The 27,217-nt window shown below is 40.2% G+C and overlaps 1 protein-coding gene across 2 annotated transcripts; it reads left to right on the forward strand.

Moving 5' to 3' along the window:
• Positions 1–1,124: 1,124 nt before the first annotated feature.
• On the forward strand, positions 1,125–26,656 carry LOC127450319 (embryonal Fyn-associated substrate-like). 2 transcript variants are annotated; one of them, XM_051714322.1, is made up of 8 exons: positions 1,125–1,268; positions 14,973–15,245; positions 16,476–17,876; positions 18,008–18,133; positions 20,643–21,572; positions 22,786–22,860; positions 22,983–23,240; positions 23,606–26,656. In XM_051714322.1, exons 2-8 carry the CDS (start codon positions 15,234–15,236, stop codon positions 23,786–23,788), a joined length of 2,985 nt encoding a protein of 994 aa, XP_051570282.1. In that variant the 5' UTR covers positions 1,125–1,268; positions 14,973–15,233; the 3' UTR covers positions 23,789–26,656. The 2 variants fall into 2 exon arrangements, with proteins under 2 accessions (XP_051570282.1, XP_051570292.1); XM_051714332.1 differs by lacking the exon at positions 1,125–1,268 and adding an exon at positions 11,391–11,489.
• Positions 26,657–27,217: the final 561 nt, after the last annotated feature.

Here is a 27,217-nt window from a genome sequence, read left to right on the forward strand (position 1 = left end):
AGCTTTGTGTTTGTTTAACATACAAATGTCTGGTGATGAGGTAGTAGAGTGCTATTATAGAAAATGTAAAATCTGAACTCACTTTTTAGTATTGTGGTAGTGAAAATAATAATAATGCATGTACCAGCAAATCTAATGTCAGAATTAAATATCAGTGTAATCCTCCATATTGAGTTTGTTAATTAATAACTAAAAAAATAAATAAATAAAAAAAATAGATCAAAACAAGACATACTTGTAGACTGATTGTTGTATGGTTGCAAAAATGGTTCCGGAATTTCCCGAATACAATTATGCACTACCTAAAATAAAAATAATAATTCCTATTTCCTTAAAAAAAGAACTTTCCTGGCTAACCAAAAATACTCTAACTTTAAGCTCTGTTCTGGGATCCAAAAACTAGCATTCCTGGAATGCTCTGGGAACCAAAAATTGTAAGTTGAGCAATTCTTGTTAATTCTTGCTGTTCAAGGAATGTTGCATTTGTTTACATTACCATCAGAAGCTGACTTCTATAAAAAGGTTATGTTTATAAAAGTATATTTTTTCTTATTTTATTTTTATTTAATTTATTAAGTTCAAGTGTATTTGTATGTTGTGTTCACAGTAAATATTGTTACAAAGAAGCTTTACTGAGAATATGGCCTTACAACCCCCAGTGAGCAAGCTAAAGGTTCAAGAAATCTTTCATTACAAACCTATATGCAGATTTTTTAAATAATTATTATTTCTTTCGGTTAAAATCTATGGCTGTTAATAGAATAAAATAACCATGATTTATCTAGTGATTTCCAACCAGTGTTTAGAAAGCAGAATGAAACCATAATAATGCCCTTTTTTTTTTTTTTTTTTTTTTTATTTACACAATTTTATTTTTTAGTGGACCCACCAGTACCCCCTTGCGGACCCCTTGAGAACCCCTGCACTAGTTTACAAAAGGTCATTCTCAATCCCAGCACAGCTCTCCTTGCCATCAAATATTAGATACGTGAGCTTCTATGAATCAATCTATCTTTGAGTGTTCCACTAGAGGGCGTGCTGTACCATTAAGAGTCGTGCGGTGTCGGGCACAATGAGGGGGGAGCAACCAACCATATGCGCTCAACTGTAATTCAAAACCAAGAAGGCCAGGGTAGGGCGAAGCTAGACGTTTATCCCAAAAGAAAGAAAGAAAAATAACAGCCGTGCTTTGCGGTCTTTTGAGGAAATATGATTTGTGAGGTTTGACTACTTCTGTATTTCAAGATGATTTTTCAGACATGTGAACGGTAAGACGTGCATTGCTTATTTAGTTCACATTTTTACTGGGTTATCGCCGTTTGTTTGCGTGTTTGTGCTGAAAATAAAATGCATTTTATAATGTGAAAGAGTGTTGTATGTATGTAATACCTCTGCCACTGGAATCGGAGCTTCTTATTTGTCCGGTCTTTATCTCATTGGGCTTCCAGTGCATTAATGGAAACATTGAGGTTTCTTGGATGGAAAACGAAACGTGGCTTTAACTGTTATGTGATATGTTTGATATATTTTTCACGAAATGGCTTAAAATAGACTGTTTTAGCAGGATCATACATTGTCTTTGTATTAAAAATGTATTTGTCCTGTTGTAAAAGGCCAGTGTCCTAGTCTTTTGTAGGCAGCTGTAGTGTTCAAATGTGAAATTATTTTACAAATTAATTTCATGCATTTAAACGGTAAAATAAAATTATGATAGTAATCATAATACATTAAAAACCTTAAATAATAATAATAAATAGAATGAATACAGAACGATATCTCGTCCTCTAAGAACCCATATTTATTGAGTAATGATATTATATATGGTCCGCAAAGTCAAAATACGTAATTAAAGTTGAACTTAAAAAGTTAAGAACAACGTCAAATTCCCATGAAATGATGTCTATTTTGTCTGAACACCACTGCTGGAGTCCCATGGCTGGTCTGACTAGTTTAACCACTACAGCTCACTGTCTTGTTGGGTTTCAACAAAGTGTGGAAGTGAAATACTAAGTACTTGAATGTTGTTTTGCTTGCAATATTGTCATCAACACACACACACACACACTAAAGAAAATTGACAGAAAATAATAGATTAAAAAAAAAAGTGTAGAGATAGACCGATATATTGGTTTAATCTGTGCCTATAGTTGCTTTTTGGAACTTTAGGTTATCTGCAAATTTCTATGCCGATATTGTGCTGATAGTTGTTTTTCTTTATTCCTCTGTGTTCCTCTGAGGCTGGCATTGGAATATTCTACAGTAAGAACGACTTGGTTCTGCAGTATAACAGCAGCCTCTTGATGTAAAATAAAAACAATCTTGTGGGGATTTGCTGTATTTAAATCTGTCATTATTGTCAATATTCATCCATATTTTCATCCTCACTTTAATGCAAATTTTGTTATTTTGATTAGATAAATCAAGTGTTCTAAAGTGAAGTGAGGACATGCAAAGAAAAATGTGACCATATGGAAACGTGCCACCTCAGCACATACATCGTGTCTCCAACTTCATATTCTGTGAATAATAATAAACTTTATAAACCTTTAAACCTCATCTAATGAATAAATATATATATATATATATATATATATATATATATATATACACACACTGATTGGCCACAACTTTAAAACCACTGAGAGGTGAAGTGAATAACATTTATTATCTCGCTACGGTGGCACCTGTCATTGGGTTGGATATATTAGGCAGCAAATGAAAAGTCAGTTCTTGAATTTCATGTGTTGGAAGCAGGAAAAATGGGCAAGTGTAAGGATCTGAGTGACTTTGACAAGGGCCAAATTGTGATGGCTATACGGCTGGGTCAGAGCATCTCCAAAACGGCAGGTCTTGTGGGGTGTTCCTGGTATGCAATGGTTAGTACCTACCAATAGTGGTCCAAGGAAGGACAACCGGTGACCAGCTAGCCCATCTTGTCCGATACCACAGAAGAGCTACTGTAGCAAAAATACCTGAAAAATGTAATGCTGGCCATGATAGAAAGGTGTCAGAACACACAGTGCATCGCAGGTTGCTGCTTATGGGGCTGTGTAGCCGCAGACCGGTCAGATTGCCCATGCTGACCCCTGTCCGCCGCCGAAAGCGCCTACAATGGGCAAGTGAGCGTCAGAATGGCGCCGAGTATGGCTGCAGCGTTGCGAGCTCCGACACAATATGGCAGTGTTTTGTTTGTTTTGTTCACAATTCTTATGTTTTTTGTCTTGGATGTTGTCTGCCTTATTGTCTATGACAGACAAACACTTTTGGACATTGGTTCAGCAATTTCACACCGTAAACCGGACTTCAAATTCCTCAATGCCAACCTGCTGTTTACAAACATGCAAGCGGAGCCCTTTGTCTAGGCAGTCCGGACGCGGAAAGGCAGGAGGAAAAGGGGAAACAGAGCCGCCGTTCTCATCAGAGTAAGACGCCGCGCAAATCGACCCCCGCTACCCAGTATTCTACTGGCAAATGTTCAGTCTCTGGATAACAAGCTCTGCGAGCTGAAAGCGCGGATCTCTTTCCAACGAGAGACGAGGGACTGCTGCATTATATGCCTAACAGAAACTTGGATTTCTGCGGAGATTTCAGACTCAGCCATTGAACCCGTGGGGTTCTCCGTGCACCGAGCGGACAGAGCGAAAGACCTCTCAGGTAAAAGCAGAGGTGGTGGTGTATGTTTTATGATCAACAAATCCTGGTGTGATCAGAGGAACGTACATTCTATCAAGTCTTTCTGCTCTTCTGATCTGGAATTTCTCATGCTTCTGTGTCGACCATTCTGGCTACCGAGGGAATTCACAGCGGTCATTATCACTGCTGTGTACATTCCCCCACAAGCCGACACAGACCGGGCAATCAAGGAACTGTACGGGATTATAAGTGAGCAGGAAACCGCGCACCCTGAGGCCGTGTTCATTGTGACCGGGGACTTTAATAAAGCCAGTTTCAAATCATTCGCACCAAAATACCACCAGCACATTAGTTTCAACACACGAGGGGACCGGGTTTTGGACCATTGCTACTCTCCCTTCCGGGATGGCTACGAATCCCTCCCCCGCCCACCATTTGGCAAATCGGACCCCTCTTCCATTCTGCTTCTGCCCGCTTACAGGCAGAAACTGAAACAGGAAGCACCCACCCAGAACGATCCAGTGCTGGTCGGACCAATCAGACTCTACGCTACAGGACTGTTTTGATCACACGGACTGGGAGATGTTCCGGTCCGCCTCTGACGACATCAAGCTTTACGCTGATAGCGTAATGTGTTTCATCAAAAAGTGCGTGGAGGACGTAGTTCCGACCAGAACAATATGGATCTACCCGAACCAGAAGCCATGGATAAATAGCGATGTTCGCTCGGCACTTAATGTGTGGCACTCTGCTTTCAATTCCGGGAACGCGGAGGAGCATAAACAAGCCAGTTATGCCAGAACAGCAAAACAAGTGAACAGCCAGTACAGGAACAAGATTGAAGGACAGTTTAACACCACCAACTCTAGAAGCATGTGGCAGGGAATTAACATCATCACGGACTTTAAAGGGAATAAAAACTCCGCCATGAACACCGCTGCCTCTCTCCCGGATGAGCTAAATACTTTTTATGCTCGTTTTGAGGGAAATAACACCGCCCTCGCGGAGAGAGCTCTCGCGGCCGAAGCTACAGAGGTTAGTTCACACTCCGTCTCTGTAGCGGATGTAACCCGATCCTTCCGACGGGTGAATATCCGCAAAGCCGCGGCCCTGACGGCATTCCGGGCCGTGTCATCAGAGCGTGCGTGAACCAGCTGGCTGGTGTTTTTACAGACATTTTCAACCTTTCCCTCTCTTTGTCTGTAGTCCCCACATGCTTTAAAACATCCACCATTGTACCTGTTCCAAAGCAATCCAAAATCACTTGCTTAAATGACTGGCGTCCTGTTGCTCTGACCCACATCATCAGCAAATGCTTTGAGAGACTAATCAGAGATTACATCTGCTCTGTGCTGCCTCTCTCTCTTGACCCATTGCAGTTTGCTTACCGCAACAACCGCTCCACTGATGATGCCATTGCATCTACACTACACACTGCTCTCTCCCACCTGGAAAAAAAGAACACTTATGTGAGAATGCTGTTTGTAGACTACAGCTCAGCATTCAACACCATAGTGCCCTCCAAGCTAGATGAGAAAATCCGGCCTCTGGGCTTAAACAGCTCGCTGTGCAGCTGGATCCTGGACTTCCTGTCAAGCAGACGCCAGGTGGTTAGAATAGGCAGCAACATCTCCTCATCACTGACCCTCAACACTGGAGCCCCACAGGGCTGTGTTCTCAGCCCACTCTTGTATTCCTTATACACACATGACTGTGTGGCAACACATAGCTCCAATGCCATCAAGTTTGCTGACGACACGACGGTGGTAGGTCTGATCAGCGACAATGATGAAACAGCCTAAAGAGAGGAGGTGCACACTCTGACACACTGGTGTCAGGAGCACAACCTCTCCCTCAGTGTCAGTAAGACAAAGGAGCTTGTGGTGGACTTCAGAAGAAAAGACAGAGAACACAGTCCCATCACCATCAATGGAGCACCAGTGGAGAGAGTCAGCAGCTTCAAGTTCCTGGGTGTCCACATCACTGAGGAACTCACATGGTCCATCCACACTGAAGTCGTTGTGAAGAAGGCTCATCAGCGCTTCTTCTTCCTGAGATGGCTGAGGAAGTTTGGAATGAACCGCCACATCCTCACACGGTTCTACACCTGCACTGTAGAGAGCATCCTGACTGGCTGCACCTCCGCCTGGTATGGCAATAGCACAGCCCACAACCGCAAAGCACTGCAGAGGGTGGTGCGAACTGCCAGACACATCATCGGTGGTGAGCTTCCCTACCTCCAGGAAATATATACAAGGCGGTGTGTGAAAAAAGCTCGGAGGATCATCAGAGACTCCAGCCACCTAAGCCATGGGCTGCTCTCACTACTACCATCAGGCAGGCAGTATCGCAGCATCAGGTCCCGCATCAGCTGACTCCATGATAGCTTCTTCCCCCAAGCAATCAGACTTTTGAACTCTTGATCTCCCACGATCAAAATACATCAGCACTGCACTTTATACTCTTACTCTTATATCTCACACCAGACTGTCATAAATTATATTATTATTATATATATTCTCTCTTAACAACTTACTATCAACCGACTGCCTGAATGTCAATACAGTACAATACAACCTACTGTACATTCTATATATACTATTATATATTCTTTTTTTTTCTTTTTTTATTGAATAATGTGTATCTATATTGTGCGTATTGTATACTTTACAGTGTATGTTATTATTTGTATAGTGTGTTGTGTGTAATTATGTGTATATTAGACTTTAAATTGTGTTGTGTTAATTTGATGTTATTGTAAATTGGTATATGTCTCATCACTGTCACGACTGCTATGTTGATCGGAACTGCACCCAAAAATTTCACACACCATTGCACTTGTGTATATGGCTGTTTGACAATAAATGTGATTTGATTTTGATTTGATTTGATTTGAGAACTGGACCATGGAGCAATGGAAGAATGTTGCCTGTTCTGATGAATCACGTTTTCTTTTAGATCATGTGGACAGACGAGTGCATGTGCATTGTTTACTGGGGGAAGAGATGGCAGCAGGATGCACTATGGGAAGAAGGCAGGCTGGCAGAGGCAGTGTGTTGCTCTGGGCAATGTTGGGAAACCTTGGGTCCTGGCATTCATGTGGATGTTACTTTGACACATACCACCTACCTAAAGATTGTTGCAGACCGCGTACACCCCTTCATGGCAACGGTATTCCCTGATGGCAGTGGCCCCTTTAAGCAGGATAATGCACCCTGCCACACTGCATAAATTGTTCAGGAATGGTTTGAGGAACATGACAAAGAGTTCAAGGTGTTGACTTGGCCTCCAAATTCCCCAGATCTCAATCCGATTGAGCATCTGTGGGATGTGCTGGACCAACAAGTCCGATCCACGGAGGCTACACCTTGCAATTTACAGGACTTAAAGAGCACCTAATATGTTTTCTCAAATATTACCTTTCATGTAGTGTGTTATATAGCTGTTTGTGAATGTAAAAAAGTCTGCAAAGTTTCAAAAATCAAAGTTCACGACAAATGGAGTTATTGACTCCCAAAAGGAAGAACCGATTCTGAACACCTGAATCGAGTCGTTAGTAATTCCAGACTTACTTCCTGTACTAATCTATGTAATTTGGTAACAAAAAACTTGCCTCTGGTCTGCTCGCGAGCAGCTTTGACCCGCCCTCAAACACTACACTAAGCGGTAGACCAATCACAACAGACTGGGACATCTGACCAATCAGAGCAGAGTAGGCTCTCTGAAAGGAGGAGTTTAGAATGAATCCTTTAGAACGGATCATTGAACGAGTCGTTTTTGACACTGGGAAAAAAAAGGTAATGCTGCAATTTAAATTATGAGCAAATTAAAGTGTTTTTTGACCTTGGTTGCATGTAAATCTATTGTATGAGACCTTTAAAACAAAATTAGGCACGTTTAAAAACCATAATAGGTGCTCTTTAAAGGATCTGCTGCTAACGTCTTGGTGCCAGATACCACAGGACACCTTCAGTGGTCATGTGGAGTCCATGCCTCGACGGGTCAGAGCTGTTTTGGCGGCACAATGGGGACCTACACGATATTAGGCAGGTGGTTTTAATGTTGTGGCTGATCGGTATGTATACATATATATATATATATATATATGTATATCGGTATTACACCAATATATATATATATATATATATATATATATATTTTTACATCGATCAGCCACAACATTAAAACCACCTGCCTAATATTGTGAAGGTCCCTCTCGTGCCGCCAAAACAGCACCAACCCGCATCTCAGAATAGCATTCTGAGATGCTATTCTTCTCACCACAATTGTACAGAGCGGTTATCTGCGTTATGCTAGATGGGCTGGTTTGAGTATTTCTGTAACTGCTGATCTCCTGGGATTTTCACACACAACAGTCTCTAGAATTTACTCCGAATGGTGCCAAAAACAAAAAAACATCCAGTGAGCGGCAGTTCCGTGGACGGAAACACCATGTTGATGATAGAGGTCAATAGAGAATTGCCAGACTGGTTCGAAATTACAAAGTCAGAATCAGAATCAGCTTTATTGCCAGGTATGCATATACATACAAGGAATTTGTCTTGGTGACAGGAGCTTCCAGTGCACAACAACACAAAACAGCAACAAGACATAGACAATAATAAAAAATATTTAAAAATTTAATAGAAAATAAAGTATATATAGAATACACAATAAGACAGTATATATACATATATATACAGTGCATCCAGAAAGTATTCACAGCGCTTCACTTTTTCCACATTTTGTTATGTTACAGCCTTATTCCAAAATGGATTAAATTCATAATTTCCCTCAAAATTCTACAAACAATACCCCATAATGACAATGTGAAAGAAGTTTGATTGAAATCTTTGCAAATTTATTAAAAATAAAAAACGGAAAAAAAAACGAAAAAAAAAAATCACATGTACATAAGTATTCACAACCTTTGCTCAATACTTTGTTGAAGCACCTTTGGCACCAATTGCAGCCTCAAGTCTTTTTGAGTATGATGCTACAAGCTTGGCACACCTATTTTTGGGCAGTTTCTCCCATTCTTCTTTGCAGGACCTCTCAAGCTCCATCAGGTTGGATGAGGAGCATCGGTGCACAGCCATTTTCAGATCTCTCCAGAGATGTTCAGTCGGGTTCAAGTCTGGGCTCTGGCTGGGCCACTCAAGGACATTCAAAGAGTTGTCCCGCAGCCACTCCTTTGTTATCTTGGCTGTGTACTTAGGGTCGTTGTCCTGTTGGAAGATGAACCTTCGCCCCAGTCTGTGGTCCAGAGCGCTCTAGAGCAGGTTTTCATCAAGGATGTCTCTGTACGTTGCTGTATTCATCTTTCCCTCAATCCTGACTAGTCTCCCAGTTCCTGCCGCTGAAAAACATCCCCACAACATGATGCTGCCACCACCATGCTTCACTGTAGGGATGGTATTGGCCAGGTGATGAGTTGTGCCTGGTTTCCTCCAGACATGATGCTTGCCATTCAGGCCAAAGAGTTCAATCTTTGTTTCTCATGGTCTGAGAGTCCTTCAGGTGCCTTTTGGCAAACTCCAGGTGGGCTGAGGTGTGCCTTTTACTGAGGAGTGGCTTCCGTCTGGCCATACAGGCCTGATTGGTGGAGTGCTGCAGAGATGGTTGTTCTTCTGGAAGGTTCTCCTCTCTCCACAGAGAAATGCTGGAGCTCTGTCAGAGTGACCATGGGGTTCTTGGTCACCTCCCTGACTAAGGCCCTTCTCCCCTGATCGCTCAGTTTGACCAGGCGGCCAGCTCTAGGAAGAGTCCTGGTGGTTCCAAACTTCTTCCATTTACAGATGATGGAGGCCACTGTGCTCATTGGGACCTTCAATGCTGCAGAAATGTTTCTGTACCCTTGCCCAGATCTGTGCCGCTATACAATCCTGTCTCGGAGGTCTACAGACAATTCCTTGGACTTCATGGCTTGGTTTGTGCTCTGACATGCACTGTTAACTGTGGGACCTTATATAGACAGGTGTGTGCCTTTCCAAATCATGTCTGATCACATTTACCACAGGTGGACTCCAATCAAGTTGTAGAAACATCTCAAGGATGATCAGTGGAAACAGGATGCACCTGAGCTCAATTTTGAGTGTCATGGCAAAGGCTGTGAATACTTATGTACATGTGATTTTTTTCATTTTTTATTTTTAATACATTTGCAAAGATTTCAAACAAACTTCTTTCATGTTGTCATTATGGGGTATTGTTTGTAGAATTTTGAGGAAAATAATGAATTTAATCCATTTTGGAATAAGGCTGTAACATAAAATGTGGAAAAAGTGAAGCGCTGTGAATACTTTCCGGATGCACTGTGTGTGTGTGTGTGTGTGTGTGTGTGTGTATATATATATATATATATATATATATATATATATATATATAACATACATACAAACATACATTCATTAACATACACAAACATACATACATACATACATACACATACATATATACACATATACAGACACAAACATACATACATTCACACATACACAAATGTAGTGCAAAAACTAAATACAAATCTGTTATATACAGTGCAAGGGAATGTATATAACAGATTTGTATTTAGTTTTTGCACTACGTTTGTGTTTGTGTGAATGTATGTATGTTTGTCTACGGTAACTCAGATAACCACTCTGTACAATTGTGGTGAGAAGAATAGCATCTCTTCTTTTGGCGGCATGAAGGGGACCTACACAATATTAGGCAGGTGGTTTTAATGTTGTGGCTGATCGGTGTGTATATATAATATATATACACAGTTGTGCTCAAAAGTTTGCATACCCTGGCAGAAATTGTTACATTTTGGCATTGATTTTGAAAATATGACTGATCATGCAAAAAAACTTTTATTTGAGGAAAGTGATCATATGAAGCCATTTATTATCACATAGCTGTTTGGCTCCTTTTTAAATCATAATGGTAACAGAAATCACCCAAATGGCCCTGATCAAAAGTTTACATACCCTTGAATGTTTGGCCTTGTTGCAAACAAAGTGAAACACACACGTTTAAATGGCAATTAAAGGTTAATTTCCCACACCTGTGGCTTTTTAAATTGCAATTAGTGTCATTACATAAATACACATACATATATATATATACACACATATACATACACACATATATATACATAAATATACACATACACATACCCATATAATAAACATACAACTCGAAACTATATTCCTCTCTCCACAGACCTACTCCGAGAGCCCCCCCAAAAACATCAAATATTTATCCCATTTCCCATTAAAAGAATCCCACATCCCCAGCCTCCTACATATTACCTCCTTGAGGGCTGCCACCCTTCTCATCTCCTCGCACCACTCCCGAATTGATGGTGCTCCCACCGACTTCCAACCCCTTAAAACAATCTGCCTGTCTATCATCACATTGGTGAGGACCCAATCTTTTATGTATTTATTGTCTACGTTGATGACCGCCCCATCACCCAAGACACAGAGTCTGGGGCAAAACGAAATCTGAAAGCCCAACACGTCACATACAAAACTCTGTACCTTCAACCAAAATTCCTGAATCTCAGCGCACCACCAAAAAACATGGGCCATGTCTCCATCCTCCGATTGGCAACGCCAGCAGGTGGGTGTGTCTTTAAGACCAAAAGGGGCTGTCTCAGGTCGATGAGACCAATGAGGCAAATGCCTTAGACCGAACGCATAATAATAAAACAAAATCTTGGGTAGGCCTAGCCCACCTTTGTCAATCGGCCTATGCAACTTACTGAAATGTAACCTGGGACACTTTCCATTCCAAATGAAGGACTTCGCTATGCTATCAAATTGCTTGAAATAAGAGAGGGGTACATCTACAGGGAGAGACTGTAGCAGGTAGTTGAATTTTGGAATACAGTTCATTTTAATGACATTAACCTTCCCAATCATCGATAAATGTAATGAAGCCCACCTGTCCACATCGCTCAAAAATCTTTTTATTATAGGGTCAAAATTAACTCACTAAATCAGACAAATTTGTTGGGAATAAAATACCCAAATATTTGATGCCCTGTTTGGGCCACTGGAAGGCGCCCGGCTCGAAAGCCATTACTGGGCAGTACGCTGTCAGAGCCAAAGCTTCGGATTTAGACCAGTTGACTTTGTATCCTGAGAATTTGGAAAAGGAATTAATAATCCTGTGGAGGCAAGGCATAGATCTAGTAGGGTCAGAGACAAATAATAAAATATCATCTGCTTAAAGCAGAAGCTTATGCACCATACCTCCCGCAATCACCCCTGGAAAGTCATCCTCCTTTCTTATCGCGGCTGCTAATGGTTCCGGGGCAAGACAGAACAATAATGGGGAAAGAGGACAACCCTGCCGAGTGCCCCTGTTCAGAGTGAAATAATCTGAAATTAATCCATTTGTTTGTACCGCTGCTACAGGGTGTCTATAAAGTAACGTAATCCAGTCAATAAATGTTCTCCCGAACCCATATATGTCCAAAATCTTAAAAAGATAATCCCATTCAGAAATTGGTACTTTAATTCAAGTGACATTCAACTGATCACAAATATAGTCAGGACATTACTGATGTAAAAAACTGCACCATCACTATTTGAAGAAAGTCATTTTTGATCAAACCTAGACAGGCCCCATTTCCAGCAGCCATCACTCCAACACTTTATCCTTGAGTAATCATGCTAAATTGCTAATTTGGTACTAGAAAATCACTTGCCATTATATCAAACACAGTTGAAAGCTATTTGGTTCATTAAATGAAGCTTAACATTGTTTTTGAGTTGCCACAGTATGCAATAGACTAGCATGTCTTAAGGTCAATATTAAGCCAAAAATGGCAAAAAAAAGAAACAGCTTTCTCTAGAAACTCGTCAGTCAATCATTGTTTTGAGGAATAAAGGCTATACAATGCTTGAAATTTCAAAAAACAAAACAAAAACAAAAAACAGAAGATTTCATACGAAAGGTGTATACTACAGTCTTCAAAGACAAAGAACAACTGGCTCTAACAAGGACAGAAAGAGATGTGGAAGGCCAGATGTACAACTAAACAAGAAGATAGGTACATTAGAGTCTCTAGTTTGAGAAACAGATGCCTCACATGTCCTCAGCTGACAGCTACATTGAATTCTACCCGCTCAACACCAGTTTCATGTACAACAGTAAAGAGAAGACTCAGGGGTGCAGGCCTTATGGGAAGAATTGCAAAGAAAAAGCCACTTTTGAAACAGAAAAACATAAAGAAAAGGTTAGAGTGGGCAAAGAAACACAGACATTGGACAACAGATAATTGGAAAAGAGTGTTATGGATCTTAACCCCATTGAGCTTTTGTGGGATCAGCTAGACTGTAAGATGCGTGAGAAGTGCCCGACAAGACAGCCACATCTATGGCAAGTGCTACAGAAAGCGTGGAGTGAAATGTCACCTGAGTATCTGGACAAACTGACAGCTAGAACGCCAAGGATCTGCAAAGCTGTCATTGCTGCACGTGGAGGATTTGTGATGAGAACTCTTTGAAGTAGTTTAATTTTTTTTCAATTGTATTAGTAATTTTTCATGCTATTAATGTCCTGACTATACATTGTGATCAGTTGAATGCCACTTTGGTAAATAAAAGTACTAATTTCTTTCCATAAGAGCAAAATTGGCTGGCAATATATATATATATATTAGTGCCGTCAGTCGATTAAATTTTTTATCGTGATTAATCGCATAATTTTTCGTCGTTTATCGCGATTAATTGCCATTTTTGAAAGTGCTGAAATTTGACTGTATATATACTTCTTTCCTGTCAAAATGCATATATTTCCTGGGAAAGAAAACAAAACAAAATGTAATAATATAATACTTTATTAACATTAATGTTACCATGGAAACGCCGATTACGCTCACCGACTCCACCTGTGAAACATGAGGGAGAGAGAAAAACAAACAACAGAATGAACCGGCAAACGCCAGAGCCATGACACTGTGGCTATCCACTTTGCTACAGCAATCGGGAAATTGTGACAGGGCGTCAGCATCAAGCGGTGCTTTGAACTCCAAATGTTAAGCACTTGCAGACAAAAACTTCTCATTCTGCGTTTTTGTGATAGTTAAGACTTGACATGCTTCTGTGGTAATTAAATTGCGCCTTACATATGCTGAAAAATACTTGCTTTCTATCACAAGTCCCATCTGGGCTTGTTTTGTACAACAAATAGCATTAAGAGCTCCTTTCTCCATAATTTTATAACTGACACTGAAGTGGTGTTGTGTGTGTGTTTTTGTGTTTGTGGTGTGTCCGTCAGTGTAATGTCTCGGGGCGGACACATCACAAAGGTTACGCCCTTTCAACCAGTGCTAATATATATATATATATATATATATATATATATATATATATATATATATATATACATACACAGTACTGTGCAAAAGTTTAAGGCACTTAAGATGTTTCAAAAAACCATTTGTCTTAAGATGGATATTTATGTCTTCAGCATTAGTGTGTCAATAAGAAAAATAAATTTTAGACTCCCAAACCATGCTTTTGCAACAAGAGATGGCATTGCCCCCACAGAGCCCCCCACTAAACATCGAGTCAGTCTGGGATTACATGAAGAGACAGAAGCAATTGAGACAGCCTAAATAGATAGAAAATCCTATCTGCCAACAACCAGGAAAAACTGTCCAGGTGTACCTATGAGAATTGGGGCTGTTTTAAAGGCAAAGGTGGCCACACCAAATGTTAATTTAGCTTTTTTTTTATGTTTACTGGACTTTGTATGATGTTAATTGATAAATGAAAACTATTTATGGCATTATTTTTGCATATTTATGCAACATTTTTCACAAGTGCCTAAAACTTTTGCACAGTACTGTGTGTGTGTATATATATATATATATATATATAAACCCTTCATCTGGTGTATATATAGGCTATAAAAAAGCTTAATTTGGTAAATAATAAATAAATATATAGATAGCATTGTTACAGAGGCAAGTCTTTATCATTTCAAAATAAGAGCCCCTTGTGTGTTTTGAGCTTTTTTACAGTTAAACATCCCACATTATGCACCAAATCTTTTGTCAAAAAATTTTGGTTAAACAATAAACTGCATCAGGGATTTTATTCATTTTGGACACTTGTAGCCTCTCTGTGCCTGTCATAGTAAGGAAAGATGAAGAAAATTTAAACAACTATCAAAACTATCGGCCAATTAATTGGTTATTGGCACTGGCAAAATCCACCAGCCTACCTCTAGTAGGGTGCCACTACCATGACTAGCACAAGGATGGAAACACTGCCATCGCCATAACACAAGTCTCAAGTTTTGAGATTTATCAGTCTTTTTTTTTTTTCATCCACTAGGTTCAAAATGAGTGATAACTTTCAGATGTGATGAAAGTCACAGACTGCAAAGGAGGCTGATCATGCGTTTGTGAACTTAATCCTTCTGGATACAAAGGCCATCATATTTACCACCACTGCACAGTTCAGGTTAATGGAAAACCAGATCTGTAAAACATGCAGTTGAGTCACACGTGAGTCTGCATGTGAACTGGATAGAGGTTCTGTGGAGAGCCCATGTGGAATTAACAAACCCCAATCTGTGGAGAGCCAGTTGCAATCATGTCCCTTTCGGTGAGTGTGTGTGTTTACATGAACTTAACTGTGACAGTTTTACATTTAAGGTTTGGTATTTACGTCACCACTCTAAAACCCTTTGCTGTCCAATCCAATAATATTCAGACTCACTCCTAGTGTGGAGGAGGGGGAACTGGGGCTCAGCTTGCTGCACAGCACTAAGTCCCCTGGGGGAATGAGAGAATGAGAGGGATATTTAGAGGTAAAAAGGATGACAAAAGGACCTAAAAAAAGGGGGACAGATGTTGAACCCCTCCCCCACTTTTTTCTCATTATCATCTACTCACAGGTCTTTCTCTTAATCACTATTTCTCTCTCTCGCTCTCCCTTAATCACAGACCTCTCCCCTTACTTAATTATTATGCATTCTCTCTATCAATATTGATTTAGCCATGAAGGCAGAAGTGTAGGGGTACATCAGTAACTTCACTCTTAACTGTATTGCTTGTATGCACTGGCCTTTTTGGAGACAATTAAGAGAGTAATTCTCTACTAGACTTTATATATGCCAAGAAAATAGGTCCGTGATTAAATTGCTTTCTGCTGATCATCTTTTTCAGCCAATTATCTTTTGTTTCTTAGCCTTAGCTATATTCATCTATAAGTGTCCTTTTTGAATCTTTGAGTCTTCAGCTATGATACTCTTTTTTACATACTCATTACATTTCACCCATGGTCTTCTTCACTCTGATTTTGTCATGATCGTCTGTTAGTTCAGTTTGTTAAACAAACAGAAAAACTAACAATTGATGTGTTGATGTGCCTTTTTAAAATTCCTATTCTGACTTCCCGTGCTAAAACTCTGCTGAGGCAGCTGAAAGCTCAAATAAATAGATTTTAACTGAGTATATTAAATTTAAACAACAATTTGATTATGTTGTTGCTTTAATGAAATCTAGCATTTCTAGTACACTGGGAGTACACTATTGCCATCCCTCCCCATTCCCTTCAGGAGACTCTGCTAGAGCCTTTCTTTTTCTCCTGCTTTCTAATCTGTCTCTTTTTCATGAAATATTTATGTATTTGAGTATGTTCATGTTCTCTCGCTGTGGTTTTATCTATGTCTTTACAAGTTTTATTTAAAGCCTTCTCTTTGGTTCCTCCACCTCCCACCCTCATTCTCAATCTTTCTCCACCCTTCCCATAAAAATTTAGCATTTTCTCTATAAATTAATCCATGTGCATATCTTGCAAGTCTTAAATGTCATCTCTTTTACTGTCTTTTAGACTGTGCTTGCGAAGGCACTTTTTGACAATGCCGCTGAAAGCCCGGAGGAGTTGGCATTCCGTAAAGGGGATATCCTGATGGTTCTTGACCAGGAGCAGGAAGGTGGACCTGGATGGTGGCTTTGCTCCCTCCATGGCCGGCAAGGCATTGCCCCTGCCAACCGACTACGCCTCCTTCAAACCACTCAGACTCCCACTTCAAGCACATGTACAGAAACCCGACAAGCTCCTAGTGTGGATTCGGTCCATGCATCCCCTAGCCAGCTGAGCCACGTAAATGGACTGAGCACTGAAGATTCAGATGGGGTGTATCTCTGCCCACCCAGCTTGGCAGATGGGGTGTACCAGAGCCCTGGGGTCGCTCCTGCCCCTGTCAGGTCTGGGGAGCTATGCCACTCTGATGAAGGGAGGCCACGATCACACTCTAGTTCTGGAACCAGGCCTCATACGGACTGGGGGGATATGAGTGTGTCAGGGCGACCTCGCTCACCCTCTCTTAGAGGACGAGGTGGCGAGTCAGGGGCACTCTACCAGACACCCACCTCACCTGCACCACTGGCGGCACAACACAGATCACAGGATGCACTGGCATCAGATTCGATGTATCTGACTCCAAGTGCCGTTCCCAGGTCTGCAGCAGAAACAGCAGGGGAAGCAAGGTACTTGACTCCGAGAGATGCAGGGGCAGGGCATTCTGATGGATGCTACTTGGTGCCTAGGCCAGCTGTAACTGTGTTGACCAATGAGAATTTATATCAGACTCCTATGAGTGGTGCCCCAGTAGCAGGACAGTGTGTACCAGGAATGACTTCAAGACTTACAGATGGGATTACACCCAAAAGCAGCCCATCTTCTCAATGTAAGACTGGCCAGGACACCCCAGGGATGTACCAAACCCCTACTCCACCTGGGGGGGCCATATCAAGGACTCCTCAGGCTGAGCGAAAACACCCCTCTGGAACTGTAGGAGTCTCCACTGTCTTAACACCAGGACAGAACCTTAAGCAAATACCTCCCTCTGCCAGAGGATCTCCAAAGCCGCAGGGTACACATTTAACTCCTGTTGGTGGAGGAAAACTGCCCCAGGCTGGCATGAGAGAATCCCCTCTACTCACAAGAACAGGGAAGTCTGGAGTACCAGGGTCTCCAAACTTTGGTCGCAAACCCCCTGCCCCAGCACCACCAGTTAGAAGTGTAACCAGGAAGGATTTAATTAATTCTAGCCCAATTCCAGCCACCAAACCTGGTCACCATGCAAACCTTGCACCCCCACAGACAAGCATGCTGGAAGTGGAGAGACAAGGATGTAAAAATGGACAAGCACAAATGGGCGAGATGAAAAATAACACAGTGACCAAGAAGGAGTGTGCAAATTCTCATGATGAGAAACTCAGTGATGAGGTAAGAAAACTTTGATGGGAAAGAGGAAGGATAATATTCTATATGTTGTTAGTTCTCTGGAATGTGGATGAAGTTATAGTTCTGCAGAAATAGTAGAGATGATTGCTGATGCTTGTCCTTGTGTTCTTCAGGTATATGATACGCCTACCACCAAAAGTTGGCAACATCCAGTTCCTACAGTGCCTTCTGAGGAGGATGATGATGGGATCTATAACACCCCTCGTACTGTACCCCAACACACCGACCAGGCCTCTGAGGTAAGAACATATCATAAATGTCCAGGGCCGGTTCTAGATATTAAAGCCCAAAGTATACTTCAGCTGTCCACATTGCTGGTCGCTTCGCACACAGTATGCCTGATGCAAATTTTGTCATCAGCACAGTATGCATGAACTGTCCGTGTGCTGCCCATGCGCCAGGCGTCGACTGTACTAAAAGAGTATCACAAAGCAATCGAAGTGCACATGCGTCGAATGCGTTCGCATTCGCTTGCGGTCAAAAGGGTATACTTTAAAAGGCAACATGGTCTGATCTGGAAAGCAGAAAAACGGAGTATACCTGGGCCTTAAGAAGAAAAAAGTATTTTCTTATTTCCTGCTTTGTAATAAACACTAATATAATATAGAAATATAATATAATACATATTTTTTATTAAGATTTATTGTACTGGTTTTAGAATAGACCACTGAAAAGCCCTTATCTGTCGACCACTAATATGAATAGCCTATTAGAGGAATGCATTGCATGGTGTTTCTCTATACATGCTGGATTCAGTGTTTCTGAGTGAAAAGCTATAAGTCAAGCATCTAGATACTCCCAGACTTGCATCTGATACTCACAGAAATCACGTTTTATTTGATTCCCTCTCATTTTCTACTTCTCTTGTTTTTGCGTGCAGCGCATAAAGTTGTGGTCCATGATGCATGGGAATGCGAAAGGTCCGTTTGGAAGGCATGTACCACAGAGGGAAGAGGCAGTTCAGTTTCAAAACAAGCAGCAATCCAGTGGCAATCACAGATAGAGATAAAATATATATTTTCGAAAATGTACTAGTAAACATTGTAAGACTTCCCCAGGCTCTCTCTACAATTACTATCTTTGTAGCATGGTAGACAAAAATAATAAAGGACAGGAAATGAACACATCACATATATGAGTTTTTCCGGCATGTTTTTTATTAGATTTCACAGCACAGCTAGTCCTGCCTTTCAGGAATTCTTATTGGTCAACACATGCCTATGTCAGATTGCATTACAGCAAAAGTTTAAACGCTCTCAACTTTTGGTCACATGATAGTGCGTTACTATTGCAACCCCTTACGTTTTTCCTCTCCTTCCTTCCAACGCACTATCCCCATTGAAATCAATGCATTCACCGCGTTCTCTGATGCAGCGTGAACTGTAATGTGTAAGCGCCCTTCCGTGACCCTGAAAACAGCTCCTACTCTTGCTGTTTTTTTGTCTCGCTGTTGTGTTTTTCTTACTTTCTCTTTCTTGCTCTCTTGCCCTTTGTTTGTAAACCACACCTTTTCTTCTGTCATGAGCTAATCCCAGCTAGCACTTTTCTTCTGTTCACACAGGTCACACCCGCCTGTCAGGTTGAGCAGATGGCAAGCAGTTTGGCTCTCCATAGCCCTCCATCCACACTCTTTCTCTCCCCTTTTTGCAGTTCTATACCTATTAATTAGGAATGCCCATAATACCAATTTTCAAAATCGACTAGTCGATCGGTTGTTTGAACGACTAGTTAATTAGTTGGTTTTAAGGATAATAATTTATAATAGATGCTCTGTTATGTTCACATGACCGGTCAGACGCATTTCAGAGGGATATACGGATGCTAAGTGCAGCACTTCAACATGGTGACTAACGGATATTTAACAAATAAATAGGCTAAATAATTAGAATATCATATTGCACAAAACTATCAAAATAAGAAATAAGAAAGCTCCAATACAGAACAGCACAAAACCGGTTATGCACATCCTGAATGTAGCTGGAGTGCTTCAGGGTGATCCTCGCTGCACATTCAAAAGCCCAGAACTGCAAGAGAATATTGCGGGTACCTAAAGCATTAAAGAGTCTAAACTTCTTGCAGAGGGTTTTACAGTTATTCACTCTTAAGCAGAGCAAGCTACCATCATACAAAAATGCTCTCTAAGAAGTTGTGTTTCCCATTAAAACCACCACCACTTATAACATTAATGTTAGTTGTTGACCCCACTTATCATTTAGTCAGTTGTTAGACATCTAGTCGATTAGTCGACCACTTTGGCAAATCCCTACTGTTAATCCCCACTGAATCCTCAGCGGTGGATTTTTGCATTTACACAGAAAACTCTTCTGTAAATAAATGTAACAGCCATATAATTATTGGTTACTATATCACAAGGGATTTTCACTCATGATTCATAGATATTGTACTGTTTCACCAGTCAATGTCAACAGTGTAACCTGTTATTTATTCAGTTGCTGCTATTTAGTCTTACTGCTGCTCTAGTTACATATTGATGATGACCACACACAAGAGACCTTCATCTAAGGCCATCTAAACTTTGCACCATTTGAGAACACACACTAAGTTGAACAAGGCCCAGGCTTTCCCACAGAGTGGTTAAAGAAACAGAGGATTTATGCTGTTAGATTTGTGCCAACTTCTGCACTTATACAATGACTTTTACAATTACACAATTGTGGAACTGAATGGAGTCTAGATTCACAGTTGTAAACAGTGAGTAACACTGTCCTTCTCTCTCATAACGTTCAGATATATGATGTTCCCACTCTGGCCCTAAATTCCTCTTCAGACCATCAGCAACAAACATACAGTATTCCAGGATCACCTGCTGTGGGTGAAGATGCAGAGGAGGAGGATGTATACAGTGTTCCCAGTCTCCCTGGCTTACCCTTGGAGGCAAGCGAGATGCCGGAATTAACTGCAGAAACTGCTGTAAACGGACGGGCCTATTCCATTTCCAGCCCCAGAAAGCAAGACTCAACCTCTGAAGGTGTATCAGAACCAGACAGAGGCATCTACGACATGCCTGCCCTCACTCTGGAAATCCCAACATGCCGTTTGTCTGTATCAAGCACCAGCTCTGCAGACATCCAGTGGAAAGCCTCTCTTTTTGCTCTTGTTCAGTCTGCACTGGCCTCCGCCTCTCTCTCTACCACCCCTTCCAGAGACCTGGCTGCTGCATTAGCTGAGATCCTTTCTGTCTGGAAGGCCGGCCATGTCGGTGATGTTTCTCCAGTTCTCCAGCAGGCCTGGTCCCGTCTATCAGACCTACTTCCTGCCCTCTCAGTGTGCGGCACTGCCTCTCCAGCCGACGGTCTACTCACGATGGTGCGCTGTGCTCTTGAAGACTCCACCTCACTTTTACAGAGTCAGACACGGCCCCGCCTGCCTTCCCAGGAGTCTCTGTCCCGGAGACCTCTGCCTGCTTTACCAGTGGCAGAGGTCAAACCGATTGCAGGGGACATGGGCTCACGGAAGGGCAGCTGGATCCAGGAACGACCACTTCCGCCTCCTCCACCAGCAGCCTTCCCACTGCACCCAACACCAGTCTGTTTAGCCCCTACCATGGGAAGGGTGGAGGATGAGGAACAAGGGAACGAGTATGCAGGAATCGGCCTAACTCCTACACCACCGCCTTCATATCCTGTAGGTGACAGTGTGGGCTACGTCAAACTGCAGGTTAGACACCTGTTTTATGGAGAAATTATTGAAAATTGGGCACACAATGCAGCAGTGCAGCAAATCTTGAAAAAAAAAGAAGAGTAAATGTCTGCACACTGATGTTATTGCTACAAATTTTGGTAACACTTTACTTAAAAGTTGTATTTGTTAAAATTAGTATTAAGTATCAGAAACTAACAATATATTTGTACAGCATTTTTTATTCTTGGTTAATGTGAATTTATGACAGAACAATTCATTGTTAGTTCATGTTCATAATGCATTAACTAATGTCAAAAAAATTTGTTTTATATATATATATGTGTGTGTGTGTATATATATATATATATATATATATATATATATATATATATATATATGTTAGGATATGTTGAAATTGACATTAACCAAGATTAATAAATGCTGTAAAAGTATTGTTCATTTTAACTAATAAAGGAATACCACCTTAAAGGAATATTCCATGTTCAATACAAGTGAAGCTCAATCAACAGCATTTGTGGCATAATGGTGATTACCACAAAAATTAATTTCCACTCATCCCTCCTTTTCTTTAAAAAAAGAAAGAATCAAGGTTACAGTGAGGCACTTACAATGGAAATGAATGGGGCCAATTTTTGGAGGGTTTAAAGGCAGAAATGTGAAGCTTATAATTTTATAAAAGCACTTAGATTAATTCTTCTGTTAAAACGTATTATTTGAGCTGTAAAGTTGTTTATATCGTCATTTTTACAGTTGTGGTAGGGTTTGTTGACATGACATCGTCATGGCAATGCTGTTGTAAAATTGGCTATAACTTTACACAGAAAAGCTTAGTAAGCGATTTTATCACACTAAAATCATGTTAAAACACATATTGTTTACGTATCGTGGCTATAATTTTATAACAGTGAGTATTTTAGCACTTATGGATTGGCCCCATTCACTTCCATTGTAAGTGCCTAACTGGAAATCCAGATTTTTGCTTTTTTTTTTTTTTAAGATTTTTATTTTTGTGGTAATCAATATTATGCCACATATGCTGTCGATTGACCTTAACTTGTAATGAACCCAGAATATTCCTTTAAATTAACCATTTTCTTGTTTACTCTATCAGCCACCATATTATGGTGTCAGCATTAGCATATGTTGTATAATTTCTGTTGCATGCAGTTTCCTTTTTTCTTCTTTTTCTTCTTTTTTTTTCTTTACATTTTTTGTTGTTCTGAACTAGGGAAAGCCTGAGCCTCCACCAGATACCCAAACAGAGCACAGTTCTTCACCGCTTATCACCACAACTGATAATAAAGTAAGTCTTTAAATATCATTCCCCCAAAATCGACATACACTTAGAGTTTGTACTATATACTGCATGTTTAAGTGTATTATTGTGTGTATATATAACCAATCTCTTTCTCTGTGTCTCTCCAGTTAAGTCCCCCTGCCCCTGTCCCGGTCTCTCTGACTCTGGAGGATTCAGAGCTTCTCTCGTTTTACTCATCCCAAAGTCTCTCTCATCTTTCTTGCCTGGCTGATGCCATCGACTCCCTGTTCACAAGCGTCCAAGGAAACCAGCCACCTCGAGTCTTTGTTTCCAGAGGGAAGAGTCTCATTGTAACTGCACACAAACTTGTCTTCATTGGGGATACACTTGGACGCCTTCTCAGCTCTTCAGACCTCAGGGCAAAGGTTAGGTCATAAATACTCTTGTCAAGAGTTTTTGTCCTTGTATTACATTGCTAATTCATGATTCCAACAAGTAGAAAAGTGTGATGTGGGTGTGACTTATTAAATGTAATTTATGATTCATGCTGCAACAGATCTAATTAGATGCACCTAATATTTGCAGTCCATGAATCTTCTGTTTTGCTCAAGTAGCATGCACATATGTGAGTGAGTCAAGGTTTCAGTATTGTGACTGTTGGTTTCCGAAAGGCAAAGTCAACATGATCAGCCAGGGAAGTGAACCAGCTATTGTTGACTGGTCAGTCTTCAGCAATGCAGTTGTAAACAGGTGACTTTATTTAAACACAGACCACTGTTTGTCTCCTCAGGTCACCACTTCAAGCGGACGCCTCTGTCAAGCTCTAAAGGCTGTTGTTGTGGCAACCAAGGGAGCAGCCCAGAATTATCCTTCAGTTCCTGCTACTCAAGAAATGGTGGACAGAGTAGCTGATCTATCGCAGCATGCTGCTGGATTCTCTGGGCTTTTGCAGCGATTAGCTGAGATTTCTTGATGCCATTTGTGTTTTTTTATAACCTTTGTTTATCACAGTGAAATGCTCAGTTATTTTTATTTTATATATATTTCTTTACTGATTATGTTTGAGAATGTATCATATGTGTGTCACTGCTTGTATCGGTTCAGCAGTGATAAAATGCTAATTCATTGTTCAAAACAGCTTTTGGGTATGTGTTGGAGTGTATCTGCTTGTTGGTGTGGGTTTTGACACTAGATTTTTTTTCCCTTTTTTCATATTTTTTGTGGTGCTAAGCACACTTAAAATATTTTAATAACTTATTTGTGGATGTTTGGTTTGAAGATGTTTGTAACCTCAGGCACATTTTCTAAAAGCTTTATTTTGTCCCCATATCCTGTGAACTCATCATAGTTTTATTTAAAGGTAAAAGTGATCCTTGGAAGAGAAAGTCTCCACTCGAAACTGAAAATTCTCCCATCATTTACTCATCCTCATGCCATCCAATGTGTACACAAATGAAGATTTTTAAAATAATATCTCAGCTCTGTTGGTCCTCACAATGCAAGTGAATGGTGACCAACATTTTGAAGCTCCAAAAAGCACATAAAGGGAGCATAAAAGTAATAATTGTCTTCTGAAGCGATCTAGTTGGTTTTGGGTGAGAACAGACCAAAATATAACTTTTTCACTTTTCATCTTGACATCAGCGGTCTCCTTGGCGATCATGATTTCATGCTCGATTACACTTCCTAGCCCAATCTAGCGCTCTGCGAAAGTGTAAAGCACCAGGAAGTGTAAACCAGCTTGAAATAATGATTGTTCCTAGAGACTGCAGTGGCAAGATGTAATTCTGTTGTAAGTGGCAATTCTGTTCTCACCCTAAACCAACAGGATCGCTTCAGAAGACATTGATTAAAAACGGCATGAAGGTGAGTAAATGATGAGAGAATTTTCATTTTTGGGTGAACTATTCCTTTTAGTTGGTTTTAAACCAAGATAAAGAGTGTGTGTGCCCTCTTGTAAACTGATTACCTGATTATTCTATTTGTTTGTAAATGTGAAATGGCCTTGGTGATATAGAGATTGATGAAGCAACTGATTGGACAGCCCTGGAGATTGACGTTCTGCTACAAATGTAACCGAAACCACAGGGCCATTTGGTCAAATAAGGCTATACCACATATAGTGCAGTTACAGAAGAAGGAATGCTTGATTATGTAAACAAACGTGAAAAAACAGGACTTCTTGAATGAGAGATTTAATAATTTATTGAAAATTTTGGAGAGAGAAATTGGATCGAGTTCTTTCCCACGATGCTGATTCAGAGATAAACCTGTCTGTCAGGTCCATTCCTATTTTCACTCACAGTTTTTCTTCTCGTAATTCTCACACTCCCACCATCAGATTCTGCCAAGTTTCTGAAAATGTTTGAGTAACATGTTTTGCACAATAATTACTACACAGGGTTTTCATTTTTATGTAGGCTATGCAGCATTCCTGAAACAGCAATATATATCTTCTTGCTTCCATGGTGGCATTCGAAATGCTGGTGCATGCAAAAATACAATAGTTTGAATGTGTGGACAGGGCTGCAAACTGCTTAGTTCTAACCAATGTGGGCTTTGTGTATCTTCATTGTACAGTGCATACACAGGTTGAAACATGCACCTGATTCCCTCCTGTCTTGAACAATTAAGTCAGTGTCATAAACACCCTCTCATGATTACATGTCACCCTAATAGTCCGGAGATCAAAGACTATTCCGCCATTTGCTCAATTTGTGTTCCTTTCCTGGTCTCCATCTGGTTAAATCCACATCTCTTATTTTTATATTCAGGGTTTACATGTCAGCTGCCAGGGATAATACTTTCAGTATTGTTCTTGCTGTTCGACTTAGGCTATATTAGTTAATAGGTTTTATTAGTTAAATATTAGATGTGTTCATTTGTAAAAGGCAAAAAATAAAATAAAAAATGTGTCGAAAGAAACCACACAAGTGAGAAACAAATAGCTGTCTACCAAGGAACATTTTCACCCTTTTCATAATCTGGGTAATTATGTCTGTCTTTACAGTGATTGTTATCCAGAAAAATATCTTGCAAGTTAACAGGTCAGTCTTTCTTTTATTAGGTATGTACTGTTTATTTTAAAAATACTTCTTGTCTACTCCACCTTGTAGCCTTTTAAGTTTCTATGTATTTTGTCAGTCCAATGGCGTTTGAAAGAGGTGGAATGTTTAATTGAATGCCTCAAGTTCTGATGTTGGTTTATTCTAGTGCTAGTGTGTGTGAGTTGCCTCAAAGTGCCATCTGGTGGGCTTTATCAGTATTACTACATAACCTACTTGGATAAAATTAAAACTAGAACTCAGATCGCCTCAACAGGTACTTCAGAGTATACTTTCAAACATTTTCTGGTGGTTAGACCAAACCGCACAATGTTTGAAGCAGCTCTCTTGTCATTCTGTACAAAAACAAATATTTATGTATGTATAATCATTGCAATTATGCAATAGTCCTTTCCTTAGCATCCTTTTCTATTTCAAGGTTCACCTACCTTGATATATTTAGTTCTTAAATTAAGTGCTTACAGTAATGCTTAGATTTCATGGCCCTATATAGTTATATTTATTTGATTTTGTTAATCAAACGTCTGCATGGCTTTAAGTTGCTTTTTAAAAGATATATAAGCACATATAACCAGGGATGTTTTCATGCAATTTTGCATTAATAATTCAAAGTTTGCTTTAAGAATTGCTATCAGAATGTACTTTTGACATACATTTTTGTGCTTCTTGTTTATTTCGACATTTTGTTTGTTAGGCGTGCTCCACAGGTAATTTGCCTATGGGAAGTCTTTGAAACTTGTCTTCAAAATTTCTTCAAATACATTTTTGTTACAGAACACAGACAATAGTTGTGTTTATTTCAAGTGTCCTCCTGTTTTCCTTGTTTAAATGTTTTTAATACTAAACACAAAATATGTACACCTTGTTTCTATGTGAAAGCTAAAGTATGTACATTTTTCAGCGTTAAAAGACTTTCTCCTATCCCAGCTTAATAAGCAGAGACAACTATAAGTAAGCCATTCATAGGTTAATTTTCTTGAAAACGGTAAACACTGTGTCTCTGTGGCCCTATAAAAATTCCTGTGTTTGTTTTAGAACCGTTTAGACCCACCCCAACAACATTACTCAACCAATGGCGTTGTTTGGGGGCGTGGCTATTTGTGCGTTCGCTCAAGAGCAGAAAGCTGCTTTGAAAACATTGTTTATTTTCGCAGTTCAATTCGATGCTAAATTGTTGCAGAAAATGCATACTTCAGCTTTAAGAATGTATCAAAACTGATCTGTGCGTCACTGTATTCATGACGCATGTAAAACATTTTTATAAACATACAGTACAATGCATTCTGAATGCCCCTTTTAAGAAGAGTTACTGAATGTCTGGCTAAAGTCAGTTATTT

The sequence above is a fragment of the Myxocyprinus asiaticus genome, chromosome 2, assembly GCF_019703515.2.
Source record: "Myxocyprinus asiaticus isolate MX2 ecotype Aquarium Trade chromosome 2, UBuf_Myxa_2, whole genome shotgun sequence".
Lineage (NCBI taxonomy): Eukaryota > Metazoa > Chordata > Actinopteri > Cypriniformes > Catostomidae > Myxocyprinus > Myxocyprinus asiaticus.